Raw genomic sequence first — 18841 nt, 5'->3', positions numbered from 1 at the left:
CAGGCATATCTATCTATATCCTAACTGCGAAGAGGAACAAAACATGATAAAATCCTGGGATAGTTTAGTAAATGACTTTGAATAACAGAAGGGGCTTTAGTTTTTCTCTGCAGAGTATCAGGAAACCAAGCTGGGTTTAATGTGCATAAGAAGTTTTAACAGTGAAGTTGAAACAACAGAGAAACTATAATACAAGTATTGGCAGATTTTGTTGGATCAGGGAGGAAATGGATAGAGTATGAACACAGACAAATGATTGAAGAAAAGTTAACTTTGATTTCCCTTATTTATATATGTGTATGAAATGTTAGTATTAAAGTTTATTGAAAAAGTACAGAAAGCATAAAGAATTATGGGGAGGAGATGGATAAATTAGGATTATGATTGCATTATAAAGGCCAATATAAAATCAAAATAAAAGATGAGTTTTTCTAGGAGTGCAAATGTAAACTACAGGGCACCCGAAAATTCACCTGGTTCCTGCCCTCCTTTTACAGATGAAGAAACTGAGACTAGAAAAAACTGCAAGGCAGATTTGTCCAGGTTCACATTGCTGGTGGGTAATTATCTGTCCAACAGCAGTCCTTTAATTAGCAACAAAATTCAAGATGCTGTAATATTTCACCACTTATATTTAAATTCCAGACTTACCAGATATTGTGTGTGTTTAGGAACTTTTTTTTTTTTTTTTTGAGCACTGAATTGTGGCATTGTGTACACACCACATTTTATAGGGATCATGTTGTTGTGTGTTAATTTCCTTCCTGCTCCTTCTCCCTCCAGAACTTGATCTGCTCTCTTGAACAGCATGAGGCCTATTCCCTCATTTAGGCTAACAGTGGGTGCAGAAGGGTTGAAACATTCTACTTTCTAAACCGGCTCCTTGTTCTGGATAGGATCCATCTTGATGAGATTACCGCTCTTCTGGCGATCATCATCATCATCATCTAACACCTGCCTATGCACCGCGAGCCAGGGATTGTGCAAACTGCTTTAATGTATTATCTCATGCCGTCTGTGTAGTCCAGGCAGCTGCTGGTAAAGAACTCCGTTTCAGAGCAGTACAAAGAGCCGGCAACACAGTAAGCATAATGGCAGCTGCAATGTAACTGGGAGAATTGTCTCTGACAATTGGCTCCCGACTGGGTCTGAGGGCATTTCTTCTTCCATCCCTCGGTTTCGTTACCAGCCACTGTGCACCTGCTCTGTGCCGGGCAGAGCGCTGGCTGCAGTGTGCCAGCTGAATGAGCGAACACCATCCTGCCTTCCATGTGTGACCCTCACCCTTGCTCAGAGGGGTGGGTGATTCTCTGTCCCATTTAGGCCTGTGTTGATTGTGGGAGGGAGCTCCAGAGGTCAGAGTCTAGTCCCTTCTCCACTACCCTTAATAGTCACATCTTCTAATAGAAGAATCAATATTTGTAACTGTTCTCTTGGAACTATCTGGTTTATAAAAGTGACTTTTTTCCCAACAAGAGACAGATATGGCAGATCATCAGTTTTCATTTCCAATTATAAAATGAGGAAACAAGGCAAATGGGGATTTAAGTATTTTTTTATTATTTGTTTTAGATAAAAGATCAAGACAATGAAATAGCCAGGATTCATAAACTTAAACTCCATGTATTAGACCAACCAGGCTGCTGTCTGTGCTGTGCACCATACTTCAGATGGGAATTTAGAAATGAGCAAAATCTGAGATGCAGGAGTTCCAGAATAGATCTGCCACCTGCCAGCTAGTATTCAGATCTCAAAGGGGACCTGCCTGCACTTATTTAATGGAAAGATAGATGTGTTCACGAAGCTGTTACTATAAATTCATTTAGAAACGGGACAGAGGCTGCACTCACATTCCTCCCAGATTTGAGCTGCTGGCAGATTTGGTTCACTGTACCTCTGGGAGGGAATACATTCTAGCTAGATGGCAAAGTGTGATTGTTATTCAGAGCTTCCTAAAGCCTATTCTTTTATGGTGTAAATGAACTTTTGGGTTGAATCATCAACTTATTGAAAAATCCTTTTATACATGCCCATAGTAAAAAAGCGTGGGCGAAGCAATATATGGAATACTGTGCACAGTTTTATGAAGAGAGGTGTGATTATTATACAAAAGATGTTTGTGTCTAGAAAGGAAGATAAAATGTGGAAAAGTGTAAAGAATTTTATTAAAAGTAGAATTGTCAAGAAGGAAAGAAGATACAGATCAATGATCCTTCATTTGTGAGAATTCTAGATATCTATAGAATAAAATGAAATCTACAGTCTTCCCAGAAAAATGCATTATGAGTTTTTTAATAGCTGTATTAGAGTAAAATTAATGTATTATAGTTGCCATATTTAAGCTGTACAACTTGATAGGTTTTGACCTAAGTATATCCTGTGGTCATGTATGGATGTGAGAGTTGGACTGTGAAGAAGGCTGAGCACTGAAGAACTGATGCCTTTGAACTGTGGTGTTGGAGAACACTCTTGAGAGTCCCTTGGACTGCAAGGATATCCAACCAGTCCATTCTAAAGGAGATCAGTCCTGGGTGTTCTTTGGAAGGAATGATGCTAAAGCTGAAACTCCAATACTTTGGCTACCTCATGGGAAGAGTGTGTCGTTGGAAAAGACTCTGATTCTGGGACAGATTGGGGGCAGGAGGAGAAGGGGACAACAGAGGATGAGATGGCTGGATGGCATCACTGACTCGATGGACGTGAGTCTGAGTGAACTCCGGGAGTTGGTGATGGACAGGGAGGCCTGGCGTGCTGCGATTCATGGGGTCGCAAAGGGTCGGACACGACTGAGCTACTGATCTGATCTGATACACTCATATAAGTATCACTATAATCAAGATATGGCAACATTCTTAATATTAGTCACATATTATTTATGTAACTAATACATATATATATATATACTTTATATATATCATGTATCACATCACTCTTTAGTTACATTTAAATGTAAATTATTAAATACAATACTGGGTGTGTTTGAAGCCCAGATCAAGAGCCCAAGTATGTAAAAAGTGCTTAAGCAGAAAGACATTTGTATAAATGTAAATCTGCTGGCATAATAGAGAAAATAAATTGGAAAATGCTGTTTTACAACTTCTCCCAGGCAAAACTCAATGGAATGCCCAAAAGCGTTATATCCTAGGGGACAGAGCATTCCAAAAGGCTGCCTCCCTACTGGGAAGAAAGGTAAATACCTTTGATAGCTTTTGTGAAGAGAAGTCTTTAGTGTATTTAGTGTACTGAAGAGATTTAATACAGTGATGTTTGCTTCTGTGATCCTGTATAGTTCAAAACTGCTCATTTCTAACTAATTGCTTCATCCCTCATGCAAATAAAAGCTTTGTTTTAATTTTTTATAACTCTAGAACATCTATCCCAGAACTTTACAAAGAAAATGTTTAATGATGATGATTATAGTGATCAGAAACTGAAATAACATATGCACTTCCCCTGGACATGCTTGGTAATTAGCACTTAGTACCAGATTCTTCTGTAAATGAAATTTAAGTGCATAGAAATATTTTAGCTTTTCACGGAATCCATTAATATTCCTGTTTTTACTATTTGAAATGTTTCAATCATATATCGTAAATCAAAAGTATTTAGCAATGGTAATTCTTATCATTTTGAGAGCATCTAATCTCTCTGAGTTTTCAATTATTTAAAAATATGCAGTGGACTTTTTCCAAGCATAAAAGAAATGTAAGCGTACATACATTCACTGTTCCTTCAATGCTTTACAGTCTCATCAGACACGAGGCTACTTGAAATAGATGAAAAAAGTACGGGGTGACTAAACCAGTTTCTGTGGCAATAGCTCAACCATAGAAATTAGCATTCATCACTCTTCCACCTGCATCCCCGTTACATACTCCATGCCTAAAAGTAATTAGACTGGGTATAAGATAAACCCAGCAATAAGTTAGGGAGATGGTTAATGCATATTATAATATATGAGAAGGCACTTGTGATCTCTTCAAGCCATCCATTTAAAAAGATCACTGTTGTTTTAATGAAATGTGTAGGGCTATAATGCACAGTTTTAAAGGTTTGCAAAACAAGTTTCTGGCTGATGGACATGCTTTGTAGGTTAACTAACTTATTTTGGAAAGAAAAAGTTCCAACTCCAGTCTAATCTGAGATAGGGTCTCAAGAGGGCTCATATAGCTGTTGATAGATGCTTGACCTAGTAGTGAAATAGGGAGGGCTGCACTTGGATCTGACTATACTTTCCTAGACTGCACTTCCTTCTGGGCTATATTCCCAGGGTGAACAGATATTCTAACTTTCCACACAATAAGTATGATCTATTTATATATGAGTAATTATACTTGACGGAGAAGGCAATGGCACTCCACTCCAGTACTCTTGCCTGGAAAATCCCACGGACGGAGGAGCCTGGTAGGCTGCAGTCCATGGGGTCGCTAAGAGTTGGACACGACTGAGCGACTTCACTTTCACTTTTCACTTTCATGCATTGGAGAAGGAAATGACAACCCACTCCAGTGTTCTTGCCTGGAGAATCCCAGGGACGGGGGAGCCTGGTGGGCTGCCGTCTATGGGGTCGCACAGAGTCGGACACGACTGAAGCGACTTAGCAGCAGCAGCAGCAGCAGCAATTATACTTGAAAGAGAGAAAATAGGATAAACTGTTTTCTCTTCCTTGCTGATTTATTTATTTTTTTCTCTGCCTAGCTTTTGTCTTAGCAGTTTAGGATCTAAATAACTACAACTTTTTCTAACCCCCTCCTATGGATTTTAATAACCAGATTGTACACATACTCTGTATAGATTTGGTTAATTCACATTTATGTTTATGTAGCTGAAGTTTTTTTTAGAGGTACTATGATGTGTAAGGAAAAAAAAAATTAACCTGGAAGATTAATGAACTTTTGTTTGAATCTCAGCTCAGAGACGTGCTCTATGGGACATCATTTTCTGGTATTCAGCAGAGTCTCCAGAAATATGAGATCCACTGCTGTCACTTTGCCTTCCATTGCCTGTCATAGTTTCAGTGGGAATCTGGTTTAAGGGAGGTAATTGGTTATGGTGGTTAGGACAGTGGTTTTAAGAACTGGACTGTGTCTGAATCTTGTTTTTAAAATCTTTGTCTGAGTCTTAGTTCTGCCAGTCTTGTTATGATACTTTGGAGGGTCATTCTAAGAGCTAAGTTTTGGCTGAGTCTTGTTTCTCAAGGTGATGAGACCTTGAGAGGATTATTTCAAACTTGCTAAACTTCAGTTTTCTCTTCTTTGATAAAAGTAGTATCAACTAAAATATAGGGTCTCCGTGAAATACGTGTGAAGAAATTGACAGTTGTGTGGCATAGAGTAAGTGTGCAGTGTAGCTTGTTAGTAATATTATTGAGATATTGACAAAGTAATGAACCCATGTATCTCTTTCATTTTTCTCCTGTTCTCTTCTACTCCTCCCATCTTTCCTCATATTTTCCCTCTAGAGAAGAGTCAAGGCAAAGGATTATAGAGTCAATATGAGGATGTGGAAGACTTAGCCAGAACAGCTCGATAAAACTCTACAGTTTAGAGCTGGAAGTAGAGATGCCTCTTCAGCATGATCTTAAAAGATAGTCTTGGACCTTTGCCTTGTGAAAATCTACTGAGCAGCAACTGTATAGAGTAAATCTACCTCTTTCACAACCTCGTTCCTGGTTAATACTAACCTTCTCACTAACCTATTATTGACTCAATCTCATACATCATTGTATTTATTTTTTGTGAATTTATATTTACCAACTCTCCACAATCTATTTTCCTTACTTTGTAGTGAATTTTCATTATGTAAATATTTACTGTTTATCAAAAATTATATATAAAAATGTATTCAAGTACTTATTGATATTTCTTATGTTTTGAAACTTTAAATTGTTTTCCTTTATTAAAAGTTGAACACTGAACAAAAACTAGAGAGAAGGATGTAAACTCTGGATAGTATTTTTGGATTCAGATCCAGCTCCATCTCTACATGCTATGATTTTCAAACCAGTTGTTTAACTGTCTTCTGAGTTAACTTCCTATTTTATACAGGAATTAAATTCATCAGTGAATTTCCAACTGCATGATGGGCATAAGAATTAAAGGCAATGATTTAGGGCAAGTGCCTCACACAAAGTAAATACTGAATGAACATTACTAATGTTACTAAATTAAGGCAAATTGTCAAGCAGATATGCATTCTTGTGAAAATAAGAAAAACATTTTTGATAAGCTGGAGCTTTCTCAAAATTTTTCAAAGTTGAAAGAATTTACATATGTACAGCTTTGTGAAGATAGTAAAGCTAAGTCTGACAGGATATGAAGTCTAAATGGAAAACAATTCCATATTATCACATAAAGCAACTAGTTTAAAAGTAAGATGAAAAAAGCACCCTAAGCAGATGAAAATATCATAGAGAGTAGTTTCAGAAGTTCTGTTTATTATTTTATAATAAATCAACATACTTTAAACTGGAAATTCAAGAAGATATTTAAACAGCAACTTTTTAACTATAATTTTTCTCTCCTATCTTTACCTTATAGCTTAATAAATATTGTTTCCCTTTTGTAATTACATTTAAAATCACAGATCTTAAATGGTTTTATTGTCATCTAGTATACACTCTGATCCAGAAGCTGAAATTATGTACCAAAAATCATTTTCAAATTTTTAATTAGGTAAAATTCTTTCCTAGTGTTGTCATTAATAGATAAGGTTGCTAATTCTAAAATTTTCAAATAGGTCACATAAGATCATATAAGGCAGTAAGTCCTGGCAGGATAGCAGGAATATCATAGATTGTGTTCTTTTAGCTATTTTATGACAAAGTTTCATCTTGGAAATAATTGCAATGGTATTTAGTAAACCTCCATCTTAAAAAAAAAAAAAACTGTAAAAAATAAAGAAAAACAATAAAAATATAAATTTTATTCACTGCTATCTCCCAAGAGTAATCAGTAGTATCATTTTAGTGTATTTTCTTCACTTTAATTTTTTTTTATTGTTATGATGTTTAAGAATACTTTCTATGACCAATGAGGCTGTTTGAATCTGGGCCTCTCGACTTCTTAGTTGTATGACTTTGTTAGTTACATAACATCTCTCAGCCTTGGTTTCATCATTTGTAAAATGGATACAATATCAGTATTTTTGTTAAATTATTATTGTGAGAAATAAGTTCAATAGCATATATGTTAAGTACACAAATGCTGGAAATACAGTTCTGTATAATCTGTTTTTACACTTAGCTTTATATCACATGCAGTTTCTCATCTAAATGATTATTTTTTAAAACATGATTTTTAATGTTTATATAAAGTATCATTGTGATTTTCTGTTTCCTTATTTTGAACATTTATTGATTTGTACTCTTTGTTATTTATTAAAACAAATACTGTGTGTAGCTTTTGTTCTTATCTTTTATTTTCTCAGGGCAAATTCCAGAAAGAGAAATTACTGGGCTAAAAAAAAGAAATGAATATTTAAAAAATTCCCTTGTGGTGCAACTTGCAAAATTGCCCTTTATCTTCTCTCTAGTAGTCTCTTAAAGTGTTCATATCTCTATACATTTGTTGATAGTGACTTTTAAAAAATTCATTTTATTTTTAAGTCAAACATATCTTTCATATCTTGTTAACTTTTTTTTTATAACCACCAGTGTGGTGTATGAGATATGTCCTCTGAGTGTTAACTCAGGCCAAAGATAAATATCAGCCTGATCCTCAGGCTCATGATATGTGCCTGTATCAACACCACTTCTCTAGTTTTCACTCTGCAGCCATCAATGTGCGAAAGTAGTCAGCTGGTATTTACCAAACGAAGGTTATGAATCTGAGCTATATTCCCCAAAGATTTATGAACTATAAAATGGTATTATTATTATGTTCTGTCATTGCACTGGGCTCTTTAGCCGCCTTCCATTTTATGTGGTTAAGTTCCTGAGGATCCATTTGCATGAAAGCTACTGTGTGTACTCATTTCGTATTGCATTGTGGCAAATGCTATAATCTACAGGGTTCCTATTCATTTTGGAATTCATTTCACAGCTCACTAATTGTGTGAATGAGAAGAGGAAATATATGCTTTTATTCCAAAGCATGCCAAGCAGATGGCCCAAAGTTCATTGCTACCCTCATTGTCAGAGTGGCTCTCTTCTGTAGGTAGTGAGCCTGGCATAGATCCGTCAAACACAATGTGAGGGGCCATTTAACACAGCGCTTGACAGTTACTGAGCCTCTGGTTTGCTATGACTTATAAACAGTTTATTTTTTATCATTCACCTCTAAAGTGGCCAGTCATTTGAGCAGGTGCAAACACAGTAGAATTCATATTCATTTTGCTTGAGAAGCCAAAATGAACTTTTATTCATATGGAAATTTTGGGAAAAGAAAACAGTACAGGGGATTAAGCTTAGTTTCTTGAAAAGGGATTAACACATGTATTGAGATTCAAAACTGTATCATCATTTCTGAGACTGAACCTTTTGAAAAGCTGAATTGCAGGAAAAATTAGGGTTTATCTTTAAGCTTTTTAGGTAAATCTCTTCAAATCTCTTGTTTCTTTCTATGAAAGGAAATTATTTACTCATTTACTTTTATACACAATATGTAATTTAAGGAACCATTAAAATGCTCATATTTGCATTCCTTGTGTATGTACGCACACACACACACGTGTACAGAGGAACAAAGAAAGCTAGAGACAAAGGGTGGGCAAAAAATTAAATAATGCATGTCTGCACACATTTCCTACTTAAGCAGAGATAGTGGGATGATATGAAATTGTTATCACTTCAGGAAAGGGAGGGTAGGTCAGATGTGCTAATGGAGCCCATGTAGGGATTTGATCACAGTAGCTTCTTTAAGAGAAACACAGCATGTGGAAATATTGTTTTCTCCCTTACATGAAGAAAAACTGGGTATTTATTTCTCTCACTGGCTCTTTATCTCTACTTACAAACCTCCTATCCTGGGTTTCACATGTATTGATGCCGCTTTTCCTTTTGTCTCATTTTAAGACTGATGCTGCTCTCATGTATGATGCTGTGCACGTGGTGTCTGTGGGCGTCCAGCAGTTTCCCCAGATGACAGTCAGCTCCTTACAGTGCAATCGACACAAACCCTGGCGCTTTGGGACCCGCTTCATGAGCCTAATTAAAGAGGTGAGTCAGGAGAAGTACCTCTGCTCTGTCTCACTTGTCCTCAAGTTGAATGAATTGAGATTATTACAGTTTCCCTCACAGGTAATCTTTTACTTGTATCTTTTAAATTAAACTTTCTTATTTTTCCCATACAAGCAAAATTAGCATTTTTACTAAATAATATGGAAGAAAGGGAAAAATTCTATGATAAATAAATGAAGTTCTACAAAATATCTATGATTGTGTGTACAGATGAGAACCAGTGATATATGATTTATGACATTTTTGCCCCTCACCTTTCGGAATCTTTATGTATGTTGTTGTTGTGTTGCTCAGTCATGTCCAATTGTGTTACTTTTCATTTATGTGGAAAAATAGATATTTAAAGAATATTTATAGCATAGCTCACAAAATATGCAATGAATTTTTAACTTGAATGCCCTTTGCACTACACTAAATTACACCCAATTTGTACATTTTCAAGAATTACTTTATAGAGCTATGGTTGCTAAGTATAACATCTAGTTATTTTAATTGTATTAGCATTAACATAAAACAAAATATATAGAGTCATAAAAGTCCAAAGTTTACTTCATGTTGCATAGTATAACCATTTTTATGGCAATGTATCATTTCTAATTATTACAGTTTAACACCAAGTATGCTCATAGTAAGGATAAAAATGGAGAATTTTTAAATGTCATACACAAACATGCAAACTCACACATTTACTTCACACACATATTCTTCCTATTCATCTTCTCATGAAGGAAATACCTTTGTCAGTTAAGGATATTTTTTATTTGATGCAGCAGGAGTTTTTTATTTTTTATTAAAGTGCATTTGATTTATGAGTTTTTATATGAAAGGTTAACTATGAATATTTAATCTTCACTATGCAAAGTCACAGCTGTTATTACCATATATAAGATTTTTCATTTATTGCTTAAAGGAAATCATCAGCTCATCATAGAATAAATTATTTATCATGAAAATAAAAGTGCAAACAGAATCATAATTAAGAATCATCAGGACCTTGGCAAAGAATATTCATGAGTTCCTTGTCTAATTATTACTGAACTCTGAGATAGGTGGAATGATAGTCCTGTAACAGCATATTGTTCTTTTATTACTCCACATTCTGCATTTACTTCTGGTGTAAAACTAAGTCTCAGAGGATTGCTAACAGAGCATATTGGTTTGGCTAGCTGAAGAAGAGCTTGCTGAAGAAGAGCTTTTTCTGAATGAAGCACTTGACAATTGAGACATGTGTCAAACAGCCCTGTAAGAAACTGAATTCACTATTGTATTCATTGTAGGGTGTTATTGAGGATCTTGTCCACTAAATCACATAGGGTCTCTCTTATGAAGATCAAAAAGATTTCTGTCAGGTTTCAGTACCAGGAAAATCTGAGTTTCTCCTGGGCAATTGATGTGTCTTAAATTATGGGTCTTGTATCTTGTATTTTCATCATATTTTCTTCTTTGCTTTGGTTGCTGGAAAGTTCAGAATTCAATTTGTGATTGGTTTTATTAGTTGCACAGTTTCCTTGATGTATATTTCCCTGTGCTGTCTTTAACCCAGATTTCTTTGACTATTCTGTACTTCTACTTCTGTACTTCTTGATCCCATTTCTTATTTTTATACTACTATAGATTTTTGTTCACTGCCCACAGTTATTTTCTTTGGAAAAAATTAAGTTCAAAATGTTTTCCTTCCTTACTGGACAACTGTTGACACATGGTAACCTCAAGGATGCCCTTTTGCAATATGCACTGAGATATCTACTATAGTTTTTTAAAAATTTTACTTATAATTTATTAGCCTAAAACTGTTTTAGAATTTCTACACATAAGTATCCAAGGAACACAGGGAGCTTAGAAATGTAGTAATAATTATATACATTTGTAATACTTTTTGAAATGTTACCCTTTATCTACTGGGTTTTACCTGTTTTGAGTCTCAGTATATATTCAAACATAATTATGAGTATATGTTACATTATTTAAAATTTTCACATGTAACTATTTTTCCAAGCTATTTGCAAATAACATATATAACATCTAATTTGGCTATATAGCCAGCAGAATGAGAAATCTTTTTGTATTAAAAAAACCTAGATATTTGCTCACTCTTGAGGGATAGTCCATTGTGTATCTAGATTATTATATTCTTACCTCTTTCTACCTGAAGAAATGCTCCTATAGGAAGTGTACATTGATGTGAAGTAATTTCGATATATTTCTCCCAGTATCAGTTCAGTTCAGTTCAGTCGCTCAGTCGCTTTGCGACCCCATGAATCGCAGCACACCAGGCCTCCCTGTCCATCACCAACTCCCGGAGTTTACTCAGACTCACGTCCATCGAGTCAATGATGCCATCCAGCCATCTCATCCTCTGTCATCCCCTTCTCCTCCTGCCCCCAATCCCTCCCAGCATCAGAGTCTTTTCCAATGAGTCAACTCTTCACAAGAGGTGGCCAAAGCACTGGAATTTCAGCTTTAGCATCATTCCTTCCAAAGAAATCCCAGGGCTGATCTTCAGAATGGACTGGTTGGATCTCCTTGCAGTCCAAGGGACTCTCAAGAGTCTTCTCCAACACCACAGTTCAAAAGCATCAATTCTTTGGCGCTCAGCCTTCTTCACAGTCCAACTCTCACATCCATACATGACCACTGGAAAAACCATAGCCTTGACTAAATGAACCTTTGTTGGCAAAGTAATATCTCTGCTTTTGAATATGCTATCTAGGTTGGACATAACTTTCCTTCCAAGGAGTAAGCGTCTTTTAATTTCATGGCTGCAGTCACCATCTGCAGTGATTTTAGAGCCCAGAAAAATAAAGTCTGACACTGTTTTCACTTCCCATGAAGTGATGGGACCAGATGCAATGATCTTTGTTTTCTGAATGTTGAGCTTTAAGCCAACTTTTTCACTGTCCACTTTCACTTTCATCAAGAGGCTTTTGAGTTCCTCTTCACTTTCTGCCATAAGGGTGGTGTCATCTGCATATCTGAGGTTATTGATATTTCTCCCGGCAATCTTGATTCCAGCTTGTGCTTCTTCCAGTCCAGCATTTCTCATGATGTACTCTGCATATAAGTTAAATAAGCAGGGTGACAATATACAGCCTTGACGTACTCCTTTTCCTATTTGGAACCAGTCTGTTGTTCCATGTCCAGTTCTAACTGTTGCTTCCTGACCTGCATACAGATTTCTCAAGAGGCAGGTCAGGTGGTCTGGTATTCCCATCTCTTTCAGAATTTCCCACAGTTTATTGTGATCTACACAGTCAAAGGCTTTGGCATAGTCAATGAAGCACAAATAGCACACAGCGTAAAATAAAGCAATGTTAATTATTCTAAGTATAAAGTGTATGATTGAAGTAATGTAACAAAATGTATCCTAGATTCAGTTTCTTTAATTGTAATAAAATATTTATTTTGTATTAGTTTGATGTTAGGAGTGGTATTTTATAATAGTATTTCTAGTTGTAATCCCCAGTGAGATATTTACTATTTTAAGTTCTCACTTTGCTGAAAGAGCTTTGCTATTTAAAACATAAGCCACAAGTTTCTCGTAAAGGAAGGTTATACCTGGCAAATGCAGTATTTAAAATGAAAAATTTACAGTAAATTTTCCCTGGGACTTGGATAGCATATTTGGAAAAAACATCCTTCGAAGTTCAGAAGAGAATAAAATGTTAAATACTAAAAATGGACAGCAATGTAAATTTATGAGAAGTAACAAAAATAGTGTTTCTTTTTCCTTGTACAAAAACGGTTTATCTTCTCACCCTTTACATATTTAATAATCTATGGTTTTTGTTTGTTTGTTGGTTTTCCCCACAGGCACATTGGGAAGGCCTCACAGGCAGAATCACTTTCAACAAAACCAATGGCTTGCGAACAGATTTTGATTTGGATGTGATCAGCCTCAAGGAAGAAGGTCTGGAAAAGGTACTTGAAACATTCAGTTTATTTACTTTAATTATTAAATAAACATATCCTAATGAAGAAGTAAATATTTCCTGTTGCCACATTTCATTGACTTTTAAATTTATTGAGTGACTCTAAGAAATTTGTTCTCAATTCATTACATTAGACATAATAATTGGCAATTAGAACTCAAGGATAAAGATGTCTTTTAAGATATTTTATGTTTTTATTTTCTCATCAGGGTTTTCTGATTCTTTGCATATAATGTATGTAATCTTCATTTAATGTAAGGTATATTAATGTATTAATATAATCCTAATTAGCTATAAGATATAATTAGAAGATATTTGGTGTAGTATGAGTCTTTATATATGTAACTTATAATCACATGTGCCTGCATAGACTTTCCCACTTATAGCAGACCATATAAAACGATTAAATACTAAAACATGTTTCCACTGCTGGGCCATATTCAAGAGAAATGTCTGAATTAATCTGCACAAGTAAATTAGATATGAACATGAATGCTACACATTACATTGACTCTGTCTCCCTTGATTTTATTTATACAACTGAGGTGATGTACAGAGTTTGGGTTTGTGTGCTACTTTTAGAACATTTTAATAGAAGTTTGCTTATATTTTTAATATATGTATTTAGATATTTTTGATGCATTTATTGAAAGCTACAAATTAAAATAGATATTTTGATAAGAACTTTAGGAAACAAGTTTGCGATAATATGACTTTAAAGATATTGTTATATTTCATCTAACAATTGAACATGGAACATCACTCATAGATGGAAACTAAAGAAGGAAATTGAATCAAAATAAGGGGTCTTTTAGCCTGAAATGAAACAAAATATATATAAATGTTGATTAAATGATGCAGGAGAGAGAAAACACATATTTGTAATGTCACCAAGACAAGAGGTATATCATGACAAATTGATGAGTAAAATTAATAGGAGTATTACCTCTTTTCATTGAGAGTTTGGTTTGTATCCTTTGTCAAGACCATGCAAAATCAGGAATCTTATAATAAACTGAAACTAAAATATTCGTGAGACTGTCACTTCCTAATTACCTTGCTTCCAAGACTGAGAACATCACTTGATACCCAAGGCTGGAATTGATAATGGTGAAGTTCAGTCAGCTCATATGGACTAATCTCAGTATTTACTGGGAATCCTATTACCTTATTCTTTGAAAGTACTCAGGTCACTAGGATGAGCCTCAAGCACTGCTTATATTTCAACACATTAACATAAAAATGGTGATGCTCTTCATGTTACCATAGACCCAGTCCTATCGTAGACTCAAAATAAAGAAAATATTAGAGGTTTCTTCAGGCTGAACTGTGAATTACAGAAATACCCTGAATGTAATAGTTACCAGGTATATGTTATGATCTATCCTATTGGTAAGCGGAGTATAATAATGTGAGTTATACATGTTGCCTTAACATTTCATCGATATTTCGTGTTCTTAACTGAAATTTGAAAATTTGTTTTGATAAATTAATTACACACAGTCCTTATCCTTAAGAGGCTCAAGAGGCTTTTTCTATAGAATGATCAGGTAACACACATTTGTAAGTAAATACAATGGAACATCTGTTTCAAGTTTCAAAAGAGTAATAAAAGAATATTTCTGATAAGAGTATAATTAAGTATATTACAGCATACAAGTTTCTTAGAATTATCTTAGAATAATAGAGAATTTATAGATTAGTAGGAATTGAATAATTTCTAAAAGATGTAACAATATAGGAAAGTCATGCATAATGTTTCATTTGATCATAGATGTGTATGCTGCTGCTGCTGCTAAGTCGCTTCAGTCGTGTCCGACTCTGTGAGACCCCATAGACGGCAACCCACCAGGCTCCCCCGTCCCTGGTATCCTCCAGGCAAGAACACTGGAGTGGTTTGCCATTTCCTTCTCCAATGCATGAAAGTGAAAAGTGAAAGTGAAGTCGCTCAGTCGTGTCCGACTCTGAGCGACTCCATAGACTGCAGCCTACCAGGCTATTCCGTCCATGGAATTTTCCAGGCAAGAGTACTGGAGTGGGATGCCATTGCCATATTACGCAGGCCTTTTGATCCACTTGCTGGTGTTATTTAGTCGTTAAGTTATGTCTCACTCTTGTGACCCCTGCACTTTAGCCCACCAGGCTCCTCTGTCCATGGGATTTCCCAGGCAAGAGTATTGGAGTGGGGTGCCATTGCCTTCTCCCATAGAAATATATAGATTTATACATATATATGTACACATACACAGTCTTCCCTGGTTGCTCAGCTGGTAAAGAATCCACCTGCAATGCAGGAGACCCCAGTTTGATTCCTGGGTTGGGAAGATCCCCTGGAGAAGGGATAGGCTACCAACACCAGCATTCTTGGGTTTCCTGGTGGCTTAAATGGTAAAGAATCTGCCTCCAGTGCACAAGACCTGAGTTCTGTCACTGGGTTGGGAAGATCCTCTGGAGGAGGACATGGCAACCCACTCCAGTATTCTTTCCTAGAAAATTCTATGGACAGAGGAACCTGATGGGCTACAGTCCATGGAGCTACAAACAGTCAAATATGACTGAGCACACATATGCATATATTTTCACTTGATAATTTATATGCACTAATATTTTATTTGATTTATATATGTATATATATATATGCATAGGGCTTCCCAGGTGGCTCAGTGGTAAAGAATCTGCCTGCAATGCAGGAGACCTGAGTTCGATCCCTGGGTGGGGAAGATCCCCTGGAGAAGGGTATGGCAACCCACTCCACTATTCTTGCCTCATAAATCTCCTGGACAGAGGAGCCTGGAGGGCCACAGTGTACAGGGTCACAAAGAGTTGGACATGACCAAGCATGAGCCATATATATATACACACACACACACACACACACACACACACACATGCATATTATATACACACACACATTCTCTCACATACTGTAGAAGTGGGAAATAGAGCTAAAATGCTGGTTTGTGTCATACCATGAACACCTTGTCAAGATATTTGCAATCATATTTGCAATGTATACATTGTGATTTCAAAGACAGAATAGCCTGGAGTCCTGTGGATTGCTTGGGAAGATATAGTTTGGAATAACTTTATTATGAAGCCATGAAACTCTTCTGAGAGTATAATTTAGAGTAAACAGTGACAGATGGTATTAACTGAACCTTCATCAGTGTTAGTTTAAAGAAGAGCAGACTATTGGGACTCTGTTTTTAAGGGATAATGGTGGTGCCTATATGGCAAAAGTGGAAGGAGCTAGTTACAGAGCTAGAAATCAAACACTGGAGAAAAAAAAAAAATAGGAAAGGAAATTTACTTTAGAATGAAATTGGCACAAATCTCCTGAGAAGACAAAGTCCTAAGAGTGGGTGAAGGTAAGCTATAGGGAAAAGGAACTTAGAGTTCACATCAAACTGTTTCAGAACCTTTGAAAATTAGTCATCAGCTAAAAAAGGGAAGTGGAATTTACTTTAGTCAGTATTTTAGTTTAGTCACTATTTTCCAAATAGTGGAAATATTTTGGAAATGCCATTATGGTTGACTTGACTTTGAAATTGTAGGAATGAAAAGTGAAAATTGCTCAGTTGTGTGTCTCTTTGTGACCCCACGGACTGTAGCATGCCAGGCTCCTCTGTCCATGGAATTCTCCAGGCAAGACTACTGGAGTGGGTGGCCATTCTTCTCCAGGGGATCTTCCCAGCCCAGGGATTGAACCCAGGTCTTCTTCATTGCAGGCAGATTCTTTACCATCTGAGCCACCAGAGAAACCAGTGAAATATATTCATTTTTTAATTTAGTAGACTGATTAATAGATCAAGGACTAAATTCAAACAGAATTGGGCTCAAATCCTTGTTCCACCATTTACTATTTACAAACAGGTTTCTTATTCCCTCAAAATACAGTGTCTCCAACTATATCATGGGTAATAGCAATATTTGCCTCCTGAAGGCTCATAAGTCTTGCTGATTTTACCTTTGTCTTTTCCTAAATAGTATAGTTACCAATTCATAGATGAAAAGACAGAGTTCCTACATTGATAGAGTTCACATTTTGAAAGGTTCAATAAATGGTAATTCAGGAGACTTAAATTACAATTCCAGTTCTATCACAAGTGTATGAACTTCATCCTTCCACCCAACTTCTCTATGCCCAATTCCCCATCTCAAAAAAAGCTGAGAGAAATGGACTTCCCTGTTGTACTGGCTGAAGAAAAAGATATCGTGGTCTCTAAAAGAACCTAAAAATACTACATTAATATGAATAAGGCTAGGAATTTTAACTATCCTCAATCCTATCTGCTCATGCTACTGCCTCTTTTTTGATTCTTATCATCTTTGACTTTATTTATTCATTTAATTCCCTAACAAATATTCGATAAACATCTATTTTATGCCTTTACAATGGTTATACTCTAGTGAAGAAAACCTGCCAATAATAAATGAATGCATAAAATTATAACAAAGGATTGGACAGTCATATATGTTAAAATAAAGACCTCTTGTTTGTATGTACAGTAAACAGATATATTTTGAATTGTTTTCTCAAATGTTAATCTTAGGATTAAAACAGTTAATGACAGTATAATACATACTTCTGATATTTGTGACTGTGGAGCTTCCTGTATACTTCTGACAAATAGAAGTCGGACATATTCATGGAACTGAACTTGGGGTTAAAATGCTACTCTGGATACAGCTTTCCACTTAGCTAGGAATCATAAATCAAAGTGAATTCCTTCTCCTTTGGCTCACCAGGGACCTTGGTAAGAACCCACCCCAGTTAGTCATGGTCTAAGAAGGGTCAGCCGTGCTGCATAAACAAGCAGTCACATCTATTATTATTATTGGTTTAATTGGGGCAAGAAATAATGTCTTTACTCAAAAAGCCAGGAGTTAGATCAGACTTCTTTTGTACTGAAAGGGGAGGAGCTAAAGTCAAATATTTCCTGGATCTGGTCAGCTTCCGGAGGGGAGGTGCTAATTTCTTCCTTCCTGTAGTCATTCACAGATGTACCTGGTCAGGTATAAGAAAGGTCAAGAATATTGCATACACATCCAACTATGTCTGTCCAAAAAAGCCCTTGGGACATGGCAGTCCTTTCTCTGAAACAGAGGAAGAAGATTAAGGATATAAGACAGTAAATGACTTTGTTTTCCTCAGGCAATGCTAAGACAGTTTCTTTCTTTAAGAGCCTGGTATTGATCATGGCATCTGATCCCATCACTTCATGGTGAATAGAAGGGGAAAAAGTGGAAGCAGTGATAGGTTTTATTTTCTTGAACTCCAAAATCATTGCAGACAGTGACTGCAGCCATGAAATTAAAAGATGCTTGCTTCTTCAAAGGAAAGCTAAAACAAACCTACATAATATATTAAAAAGCAAAGACATCACTTTGCCTCCAAAGTTCCATATAGTCAAAGCTATGGTTTTTCCCGTAGTGTTGTATGGATGTGAAAGTTGGATGATAAAGGAGGTTAAGTGCTAAAGAATTGATGCTTTGGGATTGGGTGATGGAGAAGACTCTTGAGAGTCCCTTTGATAGCAAAGAGATCAAACCAGTCAATCCTGAATAAATCAACCCTGAATGTTCATTGGTAGGACTGATGTTGCAGCTGAGGCTCCATTACTGTGGCCACCTGATGTGAAGAGCTGACTTATTGGAAAAGATCCTGATGCTGGGAAAGATTGAAGGCAAAAGGAGAAGAGGGCAGCAGAGGATGAATGGTTAGATAGCACCA

The 18841-nt window shown here is 36.1% G+C and overlaps 1 protein-coding gene across 8 annotated transcripts in view; it reads left to right on the top strand.

The window, feature by feature from the left end:
• GRIK2 (glutamate ionotropic receptor kainate type subunit 2) overlaps positions 1-18841 on the top strand; it is a 733346-nt gene that overhangs the window by 459513 nt on the left and 254992 nt on the right. For all 8 annotated transcript variants that reach the window (XM_070796035.1, XM_070796030.1, XM_070796031.1 and 5 more), the window contains 2 exons: positions 9014-9157; positions 12989-13096. In XM_070796035.1, coding sequence (XP_070652136.1) covers positions 9014-9157; positions 12989-13096 — 252 coding nt within the window. The remainder of the gene's footprint in view (positions 1-9013; positions 9158-12988; positions 13097-18841) is intronic.

This window comes from Bos indicus, chromosome 9, assembly GCF_029378745.1.
Source record: "Bos indicus isolate NIAB-ARS_2022 breed Sahiwal x Tharparkar chromosome 9, NIAB-ARS_B.indTharparkar_mat_pri_1.0, whole genome shotgun sequence".
In the NCBI taxonomy this organism is placed as follows: Eukaryota; Metazoa; Chordata; class Mammalia; order Artiodactyla; family Bovidae; genus Bos; species Bos indicus.
Note: the sequence above shows the minus strand (reverse complement) of the source record. Positions and strands in the feature narration are given on the sequence as shown.